This window comes from Hemiscyllium ocellatum, chromosome 40, assembly GCF_020745735.1.
Source record: "Hemiscyllium ocellatum isolate sHemOce1 chromosome 40, sHemOce1.pat.X.cur, whole genome shotgun sequence".
NCBI lineage: Eukaryota > Metazoa > Chordata > Chondrichthyes > Orectolobiformes > Hemiscylliidae > Hemiscyllium > Hemiscyllium ocellatum.
The window spans coordinates 1912837-1931862 of NC_083440.1; the positions used below are offsets into that span (position 1 = coordinate 1912837).

General features: G+C 56.2%; 1 protein-coding gene across 1 annotated transcript in view; it reads right to left on the reverse strand.

The window, feature by feature from the left end:
* Nucleotides 1-899: 899 nt before the first annotated feature.
* LOC132834500 (trichohyalin-like) overlaps nt 900-19026 on the reverse strand; it is a 122558-nt gene continuing 104431 nt past the window's right edge. Inside the window, exon 4 of the mRNA XM_060853424.1 lies at nt 900-1160. Within this exon, the coding sequence (XP_060709407.1) occupies nt 900-1160 (261 nt within the window). The remainder of the gene's footprint in view (nt 1161-19026) is intronic.

Below are 19026 nucleotides of genomic sequence, written 5' to 3' on the forward strand. Positions count from 1 at the left end.
AGTAGGCGGGGTATATTGTCCAGTAGGTGGGGTTTATTGTCCAGTAGGCAGGGTTTATTGTCCAGTTGGCGGGGTATATTGTCCAGTAGGCGGGGTTTATTGTCCAGTTGGCGGGGTTTATTGTCCAGTAGGCGGGGTTTATTGTCCAGTAGGCGGGGTATATTGTCCAGTTGGCGGGGTTTATTGTCCAGTAGGCGGGGTATATTGTCCAGTTGGCGGGGTTTATTGTCCAGTAGGCGGGGTTTATTGTCCAGTAGGCGGGGTATATTGTCCAGTTGGCGGGGTATATTGTCCAGTAGGCGGGGTTTATTGTCCAGTAGGCGGGGTATATTGTCCAGTAGGCGGAGTTTATTGTCCAGTAGGCGGGTTTATTGTCCAGTAGGCGGGGTTTATTTTCCAGTAGGCGGGTTTATTGTCCAGGAGGCGGGGTTTATTGTGCAGTGGGCGGTGTTTATTTCATACGGGGCGGGGCTTATGACTGGGTGGTTGGGTGGGGTTTAACACGCAATGGGCGTGGTGTATTGTGTTGTGGGCGTGGTTTGTCCATCGGTGGGTGGGGTTTTTCACTCAATGGGCGGGGATTATCTGCCCAGTGGGTGGGCTTTATTGTGCTGTGGGCGTGGTTTGGTCCCTCGTTGGGCGTGGTTTATCACTCAGTGGGCGGGGATTATCTGCCCAGTGGGCGTGGTCCCCGTCCGGTGGGCGGGGTTTATTGTGCTGTGGGCCGTGTCTTATCCCTCGGTGGGCGGGGTTTATCACTCAGTGGGCGTGGTTTATCTGCCCAGTGGGCGTGGTGCCGTCCGGTGGGCGGGGTTTAATGTGCCGTGGGCCAGGTCTTATCCCTCAGTGGGCGTGGTTTATCCCTGAGCGGGCGTGGTTTATCCCTGGGTGGGCGTGGTTTATCCCTGGGTGGGCGGGGCCGCCCGCTCCAGCTGGAATAGCCGGAGCCGTTCCCGGAGAGTAAGAGCTGGTTCCACGGGGCCGGCTGCTCCCCCGGCCTCCACCCAGACCCCGCGGGGTAGAGTTAAAGGAGGCCGATCGGTAGAGAAGGATCGGGAGGCGGTATCTCCCACCCCCGGCTGGCCCCGATCCAAGTGACCCACCCTCCCTCCCTCCCTCCTGGGTGAGGATCTGGAGAACATCCCAGTCTCCGCTGGCGGCTGCAGCAGCAGGAAGTTCGTGGAGAAGGAGCGGAGCTACAGGGCGCTGGGACACAGGAATCTCCCCACCCCCCCCCCCCCCCTCAGGAGCTGGGACACAGGAATCTCCCCACCCCCTGACAGGAGCTGGGACACAGGAATCTCCCCACCCCCCCCAGCCCACCCCCTGACAGGAGCTGGGACACAGGAATCTCCCCACCCCCCCCAGCCCACCCCCTGACAGGAGCTGGGACACAGGAATCTCCCCACCCCCCCGACAGGAGCTGGGACACAGGAATCTCTCCACGCCCCCCCCACCCCCCGACAGGAGCTGGGACACAGGAATCTCTCCACCCCCCCCCCCCCACCCCCCTGACAGGAGCTGGGACACAGGAATCTCCCCACCCCCCACACCCCTGACAGTGAGACACAGGAGTATCCCCACCCCCCTGACAGTGGGACACAGGAGTCTCCCCACCCCCCAGACAGTGGGACACAGGAATCTCCCCACCCCCCAGACAGTGGGACACAGGAGTCTCCCTGCCTGACATTGGATTAAAGTCCGAGTAACTCCTGACCCGCCTGACACTTGGAGCCAAGAACTGAGACCACAAGAGAGGCGCTTTGCGACACAGGTAAGGGTATGGGACTGCGAGAGAGTATTGAACAGACAGAGCGGGATTGAGAGTGACAGAGGCAAGGTCATAAAGAGAGAGAGAGAGGAGTGCAATGAGAAACGTGGACAGACTGGGAGAAAAAGGGAGATCGAGGAACGCTTGGAGACAAAGAGCAAGATGGAGGGAGATAGGAATGAAGAGAGGGACGGATAATGAGAGAGCGGCAATAGAAAAGGAGAGGCTGAGGGAGGAAAGGGAACGGGAATATGGAGAACAGGGATAAATCGCTGAGAGAGAGAGTGTGTGTATGAAGGTGGGTGGGGCAGACAGGAGCTCAGTAACAGAATAAGCAAAGCAGGTGAGAGAAGCAGACAGTAACAACAGGTCAAAGTCATATAGGAGGAGTACCAGGGAAGGGGGGCATGCGTAACATGGGGACAGAGTGCGGGGGCTAGCATAATGCAGGCCTGAAATAAGTATTTCGGGTAATGGAGGGTCAGAGTCCCAGAGGGAAAGGTATTACGGTAATAGTGGAGTAAGTGTGACACAGTGGTGCAGGAGAATTAATGCAAGGGGGAGGCTTCATGTGATGGTGGGGTAACAGGTAGAGGTAATACTGGGACAGAACACTCAGTAAGGGTAATGAGGGGACAGACTCACAGAACAGGGTGTTGGGGAGGGGAATGGGATCCTGGGCTAAGGGTAGTGGAGAGTAACAGTGACAGTAAGGAGGCAGGGTGAGCTACTGTGGGATTGGAGTAACTGGGGTTAGGGGAATGCAGGGTCAGAGTGAAGGGTGGAGGTGGGAGGTTAGTATGAGGCAGGGAGGGAGGGGGTAAGAGTAGTGAGGGATGGAGTGTGGGGGTGGGCGGGGTGTGAGGGAGGGAGTGTGGGGGTGGGAGGGCGCGTGGGACGGAGTGTGGGGGTGGGCGGGGTGTGAGGGACGGAGTGTGGGGGTGGGAGGGCGCGTGGGACGGAGTGTGGGGGTGGGCGGGGTGTGAGGGAGGGAGTGTGGGAGTGGGGGGGGCGCGTGGGACGGAGTGTGGGGGTGGGCGGGGTGTGAGGGAGGGAGTGTGGGGGTGGGAGGGCGCGTGGGACGGAGTGTGGGGGTGGGCGGGGTGTGAGGGAGGGAGTGTGGGAGTGGGGGGGGCGCGTGGGACGGAGTGTGGGGGTGGGCGGGGTGTGAGGGAGGGAGTGTGGGAGTGGGCGGGGTGTGAGGGAGGGAGTGTGGGGGTGGGCGGGGTGTGAGGGACAGAGTGTGGGGGTGGGAGGGCGCGTGGGACGGAGTGTGGGGGTGGGCGGGATGTGAGGGAGGGAGTGTGGGGGTGGGGGGGGCGCGTGGGACGGAGTGTGGGGGTGGGCGGGATGTGAGGGAGGGAGTGTGGGGGTGGGGGGGGCGCGTGGGACGGAGTGTGGGGGTGGGAGGGGTGTGAGGGAGGGAGTGTGGGGGTGGGCGGGGTGTGAGGGAGGGAGTGTGGGGGTGGGCGGGGTGTGAGGGACGGAGTGTGGGGGTGGGAGGGCGCGTGGGACGGAGTGTGGGGGTGGGCGGGATGTGAGGGAGGGAGTGTGGGGGTGGGGGGGGCGCGTGGGACGGAGTGTGGGGGTGGGAGGGGTGTGAGGGAGGGAGTGTGGGGGTGGGCGGGGTGTGAGGGACGGAGTGTGGGGGTGCGAGGGCGCGTGGGACGGAGTGTGGGGGTGGGCGGGATGTGAGGGAGGGAGGGTGGGGGGGCACGTGGGACGGAGTGTGGGGGTGGGAGGGGTGTGAGGGATGGTGTGTGGGGGTGGGGGGGCGCGTGGGACAGAGTGTGGGGGTGGGTGAGGTGTGAGGGATGGTGTGTGGGGGTGGGGGGGCGCGTGGGACAGAGTGTGGGGGTGGTCGGGATGTGAGGGACGGAGTGTGGGAGTGGGAAGGGTGTGAGGGAGGGAGTGTGGGGGTGGGGGGGGCGCGTGGGACGGTGTGTGGGGGTGGGGGGGCGCATGGGACAGAGTGTGGGGGTGGGCGGGGTGTGAGGGACGGTGTGTGGGGGTGGGGGGGGCGCGAGGGAGGGAGTGTGGGGGTGGGGGGGGCGCGAGGGAGGGAGTGTGGGGGTGGGCGGGGCGCGAGGGACGGTGTGTGGGGGTGGGCGGGGTGTGAGGGACGGAGTGTGGGGGTGGGGGGGGCGCGAGGGAGGGAGTGTGGGGGTGGGCGGGGCGCGAGGGAGGGAGTGTGGGGGTGGGCGGGATGTGAGGGACGGTGTGTGGGGGTGGGCGGGGTGTGAGGGACGGAGTGTGGGTGAGGGAGGGGTGTGAGGGACGGAGTGTGGGGGTGGGCAGGATGTGAGGGACAGAGTGTGGAGTTTTACTGAGCTCCTCCATCATTGAGGAGGGGGGATACTTGTGGACAGCCTTCCTGCAGTGAGTTGTTGACCTGCCCACCTTTGCTACCAATCGGGGTGTGCCTGGATTGCAGAGCTTCGATTGGATCTGTTTGTTGGGGGATCACTTGGCTCTCTCTATCACTTGGCGCTGTATGCCTGGCACATTGGCCCTGCTTGGTATCTTCAGGTTGGCACCTTATCCTCCGGTATACCTGGGGCTGCTCCTGGCCTACCCTCCTGCACTCCCCATTGAACCATTCCCTGGCTTGATGGGAATGGCTGAGTTGGGGATATGTTGGACCATGAGGCTGTGTTTATCGGAAAATGAAGAGAATTACAACAAGATGTGACCATAGCTAATCCAGGAAGTTAAGGAGAGTTTTCAATTGAAAGGAAGAGAGAAGCCCAAGTCAGGAAGAACTCCAAAGATTGGGATACGTTCAGTGAAGGAGGACTGAGGGGATAAGAGAGAGAGAGAATAATCTGGGGAAGCTAAAAGCTGACATTGCTTCCTCCAGCATCTGAAAAGCGAGAGAGAGTACAGAGTGAGCAGAGGTCCCTGAGGAAATGAGTGTGTGGAGCGATGGTTTTGGGAAATGGCCGAGGGAGTCACACAGATATTTTCGCCTCGGTCTTGGTGGTGGAAGATATTTGAACGTCAGGGAGGAATTAACTCTCACCACCATCACTGGAGGACCAGTACCGGGCAAACTAATGAGGGTCAACTCCAGCAGATAACTCCCACCGCCTCTGGCGTTGTAACAATTCATCCGTTTGTGGGAATGTGGGTCTCCCTGGCTCGGCTCGCTGTTTGTTACTTCCCCCCTCACCCCCCCCCCCTCCCCGTCCCCAGTCGGTGCCCCCCCTCAAGAGTGTGGGGGTGAGCTGCGTTCCTGAACCCTGTGCTGTAGGGTAGACCCACAGTGTCCCCGAGGGAGGGAATTCCAGGATTCTGATCCAGGAAGGAATGGAGAGAGATTTCTGAGTGAGGGGCTCAGAGGGGAACTTGTGGGGGGGTGGGGTGGGGGGAATGGGGGGGGGGTTCCATGTATCTGCTGCCCCTCGTCCTTCTGGGAGGAAGGGGCCGTGGGTTTGGAAGGTGCTGCCTGAGGGTCTTTGGTGAGATCCTGCAGGGCAACTTGTAGCAGGTACAACACTGCTGCTACTGAGGGGGGGGGGGGGAGAGGGAGGGGATGTTTGTGGGTGTGGGGTCAATCCCAGGGGGAGGGGTCTGTTTTATCCTGGGATGATACACACTGCTGTTACTGAGCGTCGTTGAGGGGAGGGAGGGAGTGAGGGGATGTTTGTGGGTGGGGAACTTGGAGCTGCCCCCATCCAGGGGTAAGTGGGGAGTGTTCCTTCACCCTCCCTCCTGTGTCTTGTTGATGGTGGGACAGGCTTTGGGGTGGGGGTTACTCGCTGCAGGGTTCCCAGCCTCTGACCCTGCTCCTGGAGCCGCTGGGCTGTTGGGGAGAGTCAGTGTGGCTTACATCCTAGAGGCAGCTACTGAGACAGTAGAGGCATTGCTCGTAACTTTCTCAAAATCCTAGAATATTGAAAAACTGCCAGTGGGATACCCCTCCTCAACAAGTTGTGGGGGTAGGGGTGGAGAGCTAAAAGTCAATTAGCCTGACATTGATTGTGAGTAAAGTGGTGGAATCAGTTATTAAGAAAGTGACAGCAAAACACTTGGAAAACCGTGGTGTGATCAAGGAGAATCAGTGTGGCTTCTCAAGAGGAAATCTCGTCTGACTAATTTATTACTGCTGCAAATGTGTTGCTGGTCAAAGCACAGCAGGCCAGGCAGCATCTCAGGAATAGAGAATTCGACGTTTCGAGCATAAGCCCTTCATCAGGAATGACTAATTTATTAGTTTTGTGAGGAACTGTGAACCAGAGTGGACAGAGAGGAACTCGTAGATGTGCTGATCTTGGATCTCCAGAAGGTGTTTGATCAGGTCCTCCTCACAGAAGGTGTAGTGATCACGGAGGAGCCCATGGTGTTGGGGATGGGCTGGGTGCTGGCAGACGATACATTGATGGGTACATGAGCAGGACACAGCGTGTTTGAGGGGGGTGGGGGTTATTTTTCCAACTGGGGACCCATGCCCTGTTCCACAGGGCTCAGTGCTGGGACCACAACTGCTTATGATGTATAATTCCAGACTCGGTGAATGCACTGTCACCCAAATACGCAGAGAACACTTACACAGCTCGAGAGGGGTACAGAACGTTTCCAGGGAGATACTGGTCAGTGCAGGAAGCAGGCAAATGGAGGATGGTGTGCAGAATTGTGAAGTTTGGAAAGGGGGATAAGAGAAAAGTGTTATTTAACTGGGAAACCAGCAGGAAGCTGCAACATAATGTTACTGGAGGGGTCTTGTACAACAAGCTAGCACACTGGGACAGCAGGGACTCAGGAAGGGTCACAGAATGTTATTCCAAGGTGGGGGGGTGGGGTTGGAGTGTAAGAGCAGGGAGGTTACTGCAGCTGGACAAGGTGCTGGGGAGACGGGGTCTGGGACAAGGTGCTGGGGAGACGGGGTCTGGGACAAGGTGCTGGGGAGACCGGGTCTGGGACAAGGTGCTGGGGAGACCGGGTCTGGGACACTGTGGGCAGGTTCAGTCCCTTGTTTAAGGGAAGGTGTCTCTCTCTCCATCGCAGGAAGCTCAGAGATGGGTCACTCCAGGTGACCCTGGGGGATGGAGGGATAGTCTCTGGAGCAAAGGCTGAACAGCCTGGGCCCCTCCTCACTGGGGTTTCGGAGAATGAGAGGTGACCTGGTTGGAACATCTCGGATTCTTTAAGGGGTTCGACAGGGTCAATGCTGAGATAGTTCCCCATCATGGGAGGGGTCCGGGGGGATGGGGGGGGACACAGTCTCAGGATAAAGGGGGACCAATTTCAGACTGAGACGGGAGGAATTTCCTCTCTCTCTCGCTCTCCCTCCCCCCCCCCAATTGCTGCACAGTCAGATCCCACAGACCCCACCCCCAACGAAAAGCTCCCTATCAGGTTCGCCCTGCACCCGCCCACCCATGAGGCTGGGTGATGGGGGAGGGAGGTGAGGGAAGGGTGGGGGTGCTGGACGCCTGGGTGAGTGTGATTAGATTCCCTCCCTTTGGCCCACCAAGTCCACACTGACCCTCGGGAGAGGAACCCACCCTGATCCATTCCCCTACTCCCTACTCATACACCCAACACCCAGGGCAATTTAGCGTGGCCAGTCCACCCTACCCTGCACAACTTTGGACTGTGGGAGGAAACCCACGCAGACACAAGGAGAACGTGCAAACTCCACACAGTCAGTCGCCCCCAGGGCGGGAATCGAACCCGGGTCCCTGGCGCTGGGAGGCAGCAGTGCTAACCACTGTGCCACCATACACTGTGGCTGGGGTAGGAAGTTCCCGGGGTGTGATGGCTTCCACACTCGAGTAGCCACTGGTTGTGGTGGGGGGTGTACTGGCGAAGAGAGGGGGGTGGAAATGCTCCCCCTGAGGTTTGTCACAGTGACCTGGTTTGAGACAGAGTCAGTTTGTGGGTGTGTTGGGGGGGGTGGAGAGAGAGAGAGAGAGAGGGCTGTCAGATGGAATCCATCCCTGACTCCCCGGCCTGTCGATGCTCAGATAAGGGTTAATAATTAACCTCTGGGGAACCTTGTACATTGGCACTGCACATAGATCTGTGGCTCACTCTCTGGGCATGGTTATATACCGGAACAATGTGGGAGGCAGGGCTGGAACTATCACTACAATCTATGTCTCTCTCACACACTGACTCTCACTGGGGTACAGTCCCCCACCCACACACTGACTCTCACTGGGGTACAGGGCCCACACACACACTGACTCTCACTGGGGTACAGGGCCCACACACACACTGACTCTCACTGGGCAACAGTCCCCCTCACACACACTGACTCTCACTGGGGTACAGTCCCACACACACACTGACTCTCACTGGGGTACAGGGCACACACACACTGACTCTCACTGGGGAACAGGGCACACACACACACTGACTCTCACTGGGGTACAGGGTCCCACACACACACTGACTCTCACTGGGGTACAGGGCCCACACACACTGACTCTCACTGGGGTACAGTCCCACACGCACACTGACTCTCACTGGGGTACAGGGTCCCCCACACACACACTGACTCTCACTGGGGTACAGGGTCCCCCACACACACACACTGACTCTCACTGGGGTACAGGGTCCCCCACACACACACACTAACTCTCACTGGGGTACAGTCCCACACACACACTGACTCTCACTGGGGTACAGTCCCACACACACACTGACTCTCACTGGGGTACAGGGCCCACCGACACACTAACTCTCACTGGGGTACAGCTCCCACACACACTGACTCTCACTGGGGTAGAGGCACCCGCACACACACTGACTCTCACTGGGGTACAGTCCCACACACACACGGACTCTCACTGGGGTAGAGGGACCCACATTCTCAGCACATGCGAGCATCTAATTGGAGACACATGGAGATGAAGTGTAGGGAGCTGACTCAGTGAGACTCACTCTTCCCTTAGAGTCAGAGTCCGGATTCAAATTATTAGTGAGAAACCTCAAAACTGAATGATTCAGTGGTGAGGGCGTGTCACACTGTCAGGGTCAGTGCTGAGGGAGTGCCGCACTGTCGGAGGGTCAGTGCTGAGGGAGTGCCGCACTGTCGGAGGGTCAGTGCTGAGGGAGTGCCGCACTGTCGGAGGGTCAGTGCTGAGGGAGTGCCGCACTGTCGGAGGGTCAGTGCTGAGGGAGTGCCGCACTGTCGGAGGGTCAGTGCTGAGGGAGTGCCGCACTGTCGGAGGGTCAGTGCTGAGGGAGTGCCGCACTGTCGGAGGGTCAGTGCTGAGGGAGTGGGCACTGTCGGAGGGTCAGTGCTGAGGGAGTGTGCACTGTCGGAGGGTCAGTGTTGAGGGAGTGGGCACTGTCAGAGGGTCAGTGCTGAGGGAGTGCCGTACTGTCAGAGGGTCAGTGCTGAGGGAGTGTGCACTGTCGGAGGGTCAGTGCAGAGGGAGTGCCGCACTGTCGGAGGGTCAGTGCTGAGGGAGTGGGCACTGTCGGAGGGTCAGTGCTGAGGGAGTGGGCACTGTCGGGGGGTCAGTGCTGAGGGAGTGGGCCCTGTCGGAGGGTCAGTGCTGAGGGAGGGGGCCCTGTCGGGGGGTCAGTGCTGAGGGAGGGGGCCCTGTCGGAGGGTCAGTGCTGAGGGAGGGGGCCCTGTCGGGGGGTCAGTGCTGAGGGAGGGGGCCCTGTCGGAGGGTCAGTGCTGAGGGAGTGGGCACTGTCGGAGGGTCAGTGCTGAGGGAGTGGGCCCTGTCGGGGGGTCAGTGCTGAGGGAGGGGGCACTGTCGGAGGGTCAGTGCTGAGGGAGTGGGCACTGTCGGACGGTCAGTGCTGAGGGAGTGGGCCCTGTCGGGGGGTCAGTGCTGAGGGAGTGGGCCCTGTCGGACGGTCAGTGCTGAGGGAGTGGGCCCTGTCGGGGGGTCAGTGCTGAGGGAGTGGGCCCTGTCGGGGGGTCAGTGCTGAGGGAGTGCCGCACTGCTGTTGTGAAGTGGACAGGAGTTAGTGCAGAGTCGGACTGATTGGGAAGGGGGCTTGGGTCCGTTTAGCCTGCACACCCTGACAGTGAGTTGGAGTGAAAGCATGTCAGTTTCAGCTTTGAGCGAGAATGCCTCACCCTCCCTGTCCTGCCCCCTGTCCATTTCCACTGGCTCCTCTTATTAAACACATTACTGAATGCCAGGCTGATGTTCTGGCCCAATTGGGAGGTGAATCTGCCTTTACTCTGTTCCACACCCTCCCTACAGCAGAGTTCCAACTGTAACCCATTGACACTGGGCCAAGACAAACAGAGCTGACTCATGGGTGGAAGTACACAGGTCCCAGGAACCAGGCCCAAACGCAGACCATTTTACTATTAAAGTGGTGTTCCCTCACACACACTGAAATCACTGTTAAAGGGGTGTTCCCTCACACCCGGCCCCTCACACACACTGAAATCACTATTAAAGGGGTGTTCCCTCACACCCGGCCCCTCACACACTGGAATCACTATTAAAGGGGTGTTCCCTCACACCCGGCCCCTCACACACACTGAAATCACTATTAAAGGGGTGTTCCCTCACACCCGGCCCCTCACACACACTGAAATCACTATTAAAGGGGTGTTCCCTCACACCCGGCCCCTCACACACACTGGAATCACTATTAAAGGGGTGTTCCCGCACACCCGGCCCCTCACACACACTGGAATCACTATTAAAGGGGTGTTCCCGCACACACAGTCCCTCACACACACTGAAATCACTATTAAAGGGTTGTTCCCTCACACCCAACCCCTCACACACTGAAATCACTATTAAAGGGGTGTTCCCTCAAACCTGGCCTCTCATAGTCCAGTTGAGTCTATGGTCCATGGTCGCAGTAGGGTCCCACAGGGCTCTGTTTTGTGCCTCTGCTCTTTGTAGTTTTTATAAATGACTTGGATGAGGAGGTTGAGGGGTGGCTTAGGAAATTTGCCAATGACACAAGGGTTGGAGGTGTCGTCGATGGTATAGAGGGCTCCTGCAGGCTACAGTGCGACACAGACAGGATGCAGAGCTGGGCTGAGAAATGGCAGATGGAGTTTAACCTGGATAAATGTGAAGTGATGCATTTTGGAAGGTCTAACTCGAATGCTGAATATAGGATTAAAGACAGGATTCTTGGCAGTGTGGAGGGACAGAGGGATCTGGGTGTACAAGTACATAGATCCCTCAAAGTTACCATCCAAGTGGATAGGGTTGTTAAGAAAGCATATGGTGTTTTGGCTTTCATTAACAGGGGGATCGAGTTTAAGAGCCGCGAGGCTTTGCTGCAGCTCTACAAGTCCCTGGTGGGACCACACTTGGAATATTGTGTCCCGTTCTGGTCGCCCTACTATAGGAAAGATACAGAGGCTTTGGAGAGGGTGCAAAGAAGGTTTACCAGGAAGCTGCCTGGACTGGAGGGCTTGCCTTATGAAGAGAGGTTGGCACCTCACCAGGTTGGCACCTCCTCCTCCGATCTGCCTGGGGATGCTCCTTGCATGCTTTCCCGCCCTCCCTGTTGAACCAGGGTGAGTCCCCTGGCCTGACGGTGCTGGCTGAGTGGGGTAATGCCAGGCCATGAGGTTACAGATTGCGTTGGAGTATGGTTCGGCTGCTGTTGATGGCCCACAGCGCCTCACGGATGCCCAGCCTTGAGCTGCTCGATCTGTGTGAACTCTGTCCCATTGCGCAGGGTGATGGTGCCACACAGTACGATGGAGGGTATTGTCAGTGTGAAGGCGGGACTGTGTCTCCACACGGACAGTGCAGGGGTCACTTCTGACCGATACGGTCACGGACAAATACATCTGCAGCCGGTAGGTTGGTAAGGATGGGGTCAGGTATGTTTTTCCTTCCTGTTTGGTTCCCTCACCCCCTGGCGCAGACCCAGTCTGGCTGTGATGTCCTTTAGGACCTGACCAGCTCAGTCCGGAGTACCACTGCTGAGTCACTCACAGAGACATAGAGATGTACAGCACAGAAACAGACCCTTCCGTCCAACCCGTCCGTGCTGACCCAGATATCCCAACCCAATCTAGTCCCACCTGCCAGCACCCAGCCCATATCCCTCCAAACCCTTCCTGTTCATATACCCATCCAAATGCCTCTTAAATGTTGTCATTGTACCAGCCTCCACCACATCCTCTGACAGCTCATTCCATACACGTACCACCCTCTGGGTGAAAAAGTTGCCCCTTAGGTCACTTTTATATCTTGCCCCTCTCACCCTTAACCTATGCCCCTCTAGTTCTGGACTCCCCCACCCCAGGGAAAAGACTTTGTCTATTTATCCTATCCAAGCCCCTCATGATTTTGTAAACCTCTATAAAGTCACCCCTCAGCCTCCGACGCTCCAGGGAAAACAGCCCCAGCCTGTTCAGCCTCTCCCTGTAGCTCAGATCCTCCAACCCTGGCAACATCCTTGTAAACCTTTTCTGAAACCTTTCAGGTTTCACAACATCTTTCCGATAGGAAGGAGACCAGAATTGCACACAATATTCCAACAGTGGCCTAACCAATGTCCTGTACAGCCGCAACATGACCTCCCAACTCCTGTACTCAATACTCTGACCAATAAAGGAAAGCATACCAAACGCTGCCTTCACTATCCTATCTACCTGCGACTCCACTTTCAAGGAGCTATGAACCTGGACTCCAAGGTCTCTTTGTTCAGCAACACTCCCTAGGACCTTACCATTAAGTGTATAAGTCCTGCTAAGATTTGCTTTCCCAAAATGCAGCACCTCACATTTATCTGAATTTAACTCCATCTGCCATTTCTCAGCCCATTGGCCCATCTGGTCCAGATCCTATTGTAATCTGAGGTAACCCTCTTCGCTGTCCACTACACCCTCCAATTTTGGGGTCATCTGCAAACTTACTAACTGTACCTCTTATGCTCGCATCCAAATCATTTATGAAAATGACAAAAAGTAGAGGACCCAGCACCGATCCTTGTGGCACTCCACTGGTCACAGGCCTCCTGTCTGAAAAACAACCCTCCACCACCACCCTCTGTCTTCTACCTTTGAGCCAGTTCTGTATCCAAATGGCTCGTTCTCCCTGTATTCCATGAGATCTAACCTTGCTAATCAGTCTCTCATGGGGAACCTTGTCGAATGCCTTACTGAAGTCCATATAGATCACATCTACTGCTCTGCCCTCATCAATCCTCTTTGTTACTTCCTCAAAAAACTCAATCAAGTTTGTGAGACATGATTTCCCACGCACAAAGCCATGTTGACTATCCCGAATCAGTCCTTGCCTTTCCAAATACATGTGCATCCTGTCCCTCAGGATTCCCTCCAACAACTTGCCCACCACCAAGGTCAGGCTCACCAGTCTATAGTTCCCTGGCTTGTCCTTACCACCCTTCTTAAACAGTGACACCACGTTTGCCAACCTCCAGTCTTCCAGCACCTCACCTGTGACTATCAATGATACAAATATCTCCGCAAGAGGCCCAGCAATCACTTCTCTAGCTTCCCACAGAGTTCTCGGGTACACCTGATCATGTCCTGGGGATTTATCCACCTTTACCCATTTCAGGATATCCAGCACTTCCTCCTCTGTAATCTGGACATTTTGCAAGATGTCACCATCTATTCCCCTACAGTCTATATCTTCCATATCCTTTTCCACAGTAAATACTGATGCAAAATATTCATTTAGTATCTCCCCCATTTTCTGTGGCTCCACACAAAGGCTGCCTTGCTGATCTTTGAGGGGCTCTATTCTCTCCCTCGTTACCCTTTTGTCCTTAATATATTTGTAAAAATCCTTTGGATTCTCCTTAATTCTATTTGCCAAAGCTATCTCATGTCCCCATTTTGCCCTCCTGATTTCCCTCTTAAGTATACTCCTACTTCCTTTATACTCTTCTAAGGATTCACTCGATCTATCCTGTCTGTACCTGACACATGCTTCCTTCTTTTTCTTAACCAACCCCTCAATTTCTTTAGCCATCCAGCATTCCCTACACCTACCAGCCTTCCCTTTCACCCTGACAGGAATATACTTTCTCTGGATTCTCGTTATCTCATTTCTGAAGCTTCCCATTTTCCAGCCGTCCCTTTACCTGCGAACATCTGCCCCCAATCAGCTTTCGAAAGTTCCTGCCTAATACCGTCAAAATTGGCCTTTCTCCAATTTAGAACTTCAACTTTTAGATCTGGCCTATCCTTTTCCATCACTATTTTAAATCTAATAGAATTGTGGTCGCTGGCCCCAAAGTGCTCCCCCACTGACACCTCAGTCACCTGCCCTGCCTTATTTCCCAAGAGTAGGTCAAGTTTTGCACCTTCTCTAGTAGGTACATCCACATACTGAATCAGAAAATTGTCTTGTACACACTTAACAAATTCCTCTCCATCTAAACCTTTAACACTATGGCAGTCCCAGTCGATGTTTGGAAAGTTAAAATCCCCGACCATAACTACCCTGTTATTCTTACAGATAGCTGAGATCTTACAAGTTTGTTTCTCAATTTCCCTCTGAGTATTGGGGGGTCTATAATACAATCCCAATAAGGTGATCATCCCTTTCTTATTTCTCAGTTCCACCCAAATAACTTCCCTGGATGTATTTCTGGGAATATTCTCCCTCAGCACAGCTGTAATGCTATCCCTTATCAAAAATGCCACTCCCCCTCCTCTCTTGCCTCCCTTTCTATCCTTTCTGTAGCATTTGTATCCTGGAACATTAAGCTGCCAGTCCTGCCCATCCCTGAGCCATGTTTCTGTAATTGCTATGATATCCCAGTCCCATGTTCCTAACCATGCCCTGAGTTCATCTGCCTTCCCTGTTAGGCCCCTTGCATTGAAATAAATGCAGTTTAATTTATTAGTCCTACCTTGTCCCTGACTGTTTGACTCACTTCTGTTCTCAGCTGTACCAGTCTCAGATTGATCTCTTTCCTCACTGTCTCCCTGGGTCCCACCCCCCCCCACCTTACTCTTTTAAATCCTCCCAAGCAGCTCTAGCAAATCTCCCTGTCAGTATATTCGTCCCCTCCCAAATCGGATGCAATCCGTCCTCCTTGTACACGTCACTTCTACCCCAAAAGAGATTCCAATGATCCAAAAATGTGAATCCTCACGGGGTCCGGCGTGGATGCCATGAACCCCCAGGGTAACTCCCTCCCGGCAGTGTGCCCCACCCCCTCTCTGCCGATGGGGGCAGGACAGACCCAGAGAGGGTGACGGTGGGGGTCTGTAAGGTATGATCCGGTGAGGATGACGGTGATGCCATGATTCATCTGAGAGACCGCTCTCCCCAGGTTGGCACTGGGCTGGCTCTCACGCCCTCTATATGTCGGTCAGGAGGACCCAGCAGGAACAACAGGGGCTGTTTCTACTGTTGCCTGTTCTGGGACCGAGCACAATGCCACCTGATCCATCTAGTTTGAGATGAAACTGAGTGACTGGCCGGTGAATTTTCAGGGGCTGTTCTGGGTGGTGCTCCCCAGTTCGGTCCGGTCTGCGTCAGTCACGATTTCAAGGTCATCGTGAGACTCTTGAACTCCACGGTTTTAACCGAGCTGAAGGCGATGGGGGTGCCAACGCCGGGGAGCCCTGGAACATTCCCTGGACCTCTGGGTGACTAGCCTGGTGGACTAACAGCTAACAGGGAGCCAGGGCCAGGGCGCTGGGACTGCAATTTGACACCAGCCTTCTGTCAATGTCAATGTTTTGAGAGTTGGTCTTGTCGTTAGATGGGGAGCTGGAGTGCAGATTCCGGTTAAACCTGTTGGTGCAGCATCGGGTGCCAAAGTGCAGAATAGTTTCCGTTTTCAGACAGGAGGCTTCACATTCAGGCACAGTCTACCCGTGCTCCATCAGGGAGCACCCCTCCACACATCACAGCTGGACAGGACACAGGGACAGGGACACAGGGACAGGGACAGGACACAGGGACAGGACACAGGGACAGGGACAGGGTCAGGGACAGGGTCAGGCACAGTCTACCCGTGCTCCATCAGGGAGCACCCCTCCACACATCACAGCGGGACAGGGACAGGACACAGGGACAGGACACAGGGACAGGACACAGGGACAGGACACAGGGACAGGACACAGGACACAGGGACAGGACACAGGGACAGGACACAGGGACAGGACACAGGGACAGGGACAGGGTCAGGGACAGGGACAGGCACAGTCTACCCGTGCTCCATCAGGGAGCACCCCTCCACACATCACAGCTGGACAGGACACAGGGACAGGGACACAGGACACAGGGACAGGACACAGGGACAGGACACAGGGACAGGACACAGGGACAGGGTCAGGGACAGGGACAGGCACAGTCTACCCGTGCTCCATCAGGGAGCACCCCTCCACACATCACAGCTGGACAGGACACAGGGACAGGGACACAGGGACAGGGACACAGGACACAGAGACAGGGACACAGGGGCAGGGACAGGGACAGTCCACCCGTGCTCCATCAGGGAGCACCCCTCCACACATCACAGCTGGACAGGACACAGGGTCAGGGACAGGACACAGGGACAGGGACAGGGACAGGGACACATAGGCAGGGACAGGGACAGGGACAGTCCACCCGTGCTCCATCAGGGAGCACCCCTCCACACATTGCAGCTGGACAGGACACAGGGACAGGGACAGGACACGGGGACAGGGTCAGGGACAGGACACAGGGACAGGACACAGGGACAGGACACAGGGACAGGACACAGGGACAGGGACAGGACACAGGGACAGGGACAGGACACAGGGACAGGGACACAGGGACACATAGGCAGGGACAGGGACAGGGACAGTCCACCTGTGCTCCATCAGGGAGCGATAGCCGGGAGCACCCCTCCACATGTCAGAGCTGGACAGGACACAGGGACAGGGACAAGACACAGGGACTGTACGGGGTTAGGTACAGAGGAAAGCTCCCTCTACACACATTGGAACAATGCTGTGCCCCCTGGGCTGGTTGTGTTTTGTGTTGAACTGAAACAGAGTGTGGTGTGTTTGCTGTAAACAGGCGGGTATTCCTGACAGTCCCTCAGTCAGTGTGAGCTCTCTGAGATGGCATTGCCATCTGGCTGCAGGTCAGATAAAACATTTACATACACTCCTCCCGGACCCGACCCCCACACATCTCCATGTCCCACCCCCTGACCCGACCCCCACACATCTCCATGTCCCACCCCCTGACCCGACCCCCACACGTCTCCATGTCCCACCCCCTGACCCGACCCCCACACGTCTCCATGTCCCACCCCCTGACCCCGACCCCCACACGTCTCCATGTCCCACCCCCTGACCCGACCCCCACACGTCTCCATGTCCCACCCCCTGACCCGACCCCCACACGTCTCCATGTCCCACCCCCTGACCCAACCCCCACACGTCTCCATGTCCCACCCCCTGACCCCGACCCCCACACATCTCCATGTCCCACCCCCTGACCCCGACCCCCACACATCTCCATGTCCCACCCAGTGTGTGTCTGACACATTCTCTCACACCTGTCACCCAGTCTCTCTCTCTGCTCTCCGACCGCGCTCTCTCTCTCCCACACCTCTCTCTCTCTCTATCTCTCTCACACACACCTCTCTCTCTCACACACACCTCTCTCTCTCTCACACACACCTCTCTCTCTCTCTCTCTCACACACACACACCTCTCTCTCTCTCACACACACCTCTCTCACACACAGCTCTCTGTCTCTCACACACACCTCTCTCTCTCACACACACACCTCTCTCTCTCTCACACACACCTCTCTCTCTCTCTCTCTCACACACACCTCTCTCTCTCTCACACACACCTCGCTCTCTCTCACACACACACCTCTCTCTCTCTCTCTCTCTCTCACACACACACCACTCTCTCTCACACACACACCTCTCTCTCTCTCTCTCTCTCACACCTCTCTCTCACACACCCCTCTCTCTCTCTCTCTCTCACACACACACCTCTCTCTCTCTCACACACACACACCTCTCTCTCTCTCTCACACCTCTCTCTCACACACACCCCTCTCTCTCTCTCTCTCACACACACCTCTCTCTCTCACACACCTCTCTCTCTCACACACCTCTCTCTCTCTCACACCTCCCTCTCTCTCTCACACCTCCCTCTCTCTCTCACACATCTCTCTCTCTCTCACACATCTCTCTCTCTCTCACACATCTCTCTCTCTCTCTCACATCTCTCTCTCTCACACACCTCTCTCTCTCTCACACACACCTCTCTCTCTCACACCTCTCTTTCTCACACCTCTCTCTCTCACACCTCTCTCTCTCTCTCTCACACCTCTCTCTCTCTCTCACACCTCTCTCTCTCACACCTCTCTCTCTCTCACACACACCTCTCTCTCTCTCACACACACACACCTCTCTCTCTCTCTCTCACACACACACCTCTCTCTCTCTCTCACACACACACACCTCTCTCTCTCTCTCTCACACACACCCCTCTCTCTCTCTCTCTCTCTCTCTCACACACACCTCTCTCTCTCACACACACCTCTCTCTCTCTCTCTCTCACACACACACCTCTCTCTCTCTCACACACACCTCTCTCACACACAGCTCTCTGTCTCTCACACACACCTCTCTCTCTCACACACACACCTCTCTCTCTCTCACACACACCTCTCTCTCTCTCTCTCTCACACACACCTCTCTCTCTCTCACACACACCTCGCTCTCTCTCACACACACACCTCTCTCTCTCTCTCTCTCTCTCACACACACACACCTCTCTCTCTCTCACACACACACCTCTCTCTCTCTCTCTCTCACACCTCTCTCTCACACACCCCTCTCTCTCTCTCTCTCTCACACACACACCTCTCTCTCTCTCACACACACACACCTCTCTCTCTCTCTCTCACACCTCTCTCTCACACACACCCCTCTCTCTCTCTCTCTCACACACACCTCTCTCTCTCACACACCTCTCTCTCTCACACACCTCTCTCTCTCTCACACCTCCCTCTCTCTCTCACACCTCCCTCTCTCTCTCACACATCTCTCTCTCTCTCACACATCTCTCTCTCTCTCACACATCTCTCTCTCTCTCTCACATCTCTCTCTCTCACACACCTCTCTCTCTCTCACACACACCTCTCTCTCTCACACCTCTCTTTCTCACACCTCTCTCTCTCACACCTCTCTCTCTCTCTCACACCTCTCTCTCTCTCTCACACCTCTCTCTCTCTCACACCTCTCTCTCTCTCACACACACCTCTCTCTCTCTCACACACACACACCTCTCTCTCTCTCTCTCACACACACACCTCTCTCTCTCTCTCTCACACACACACCTCTCTCTCTCTCTCTCACACACA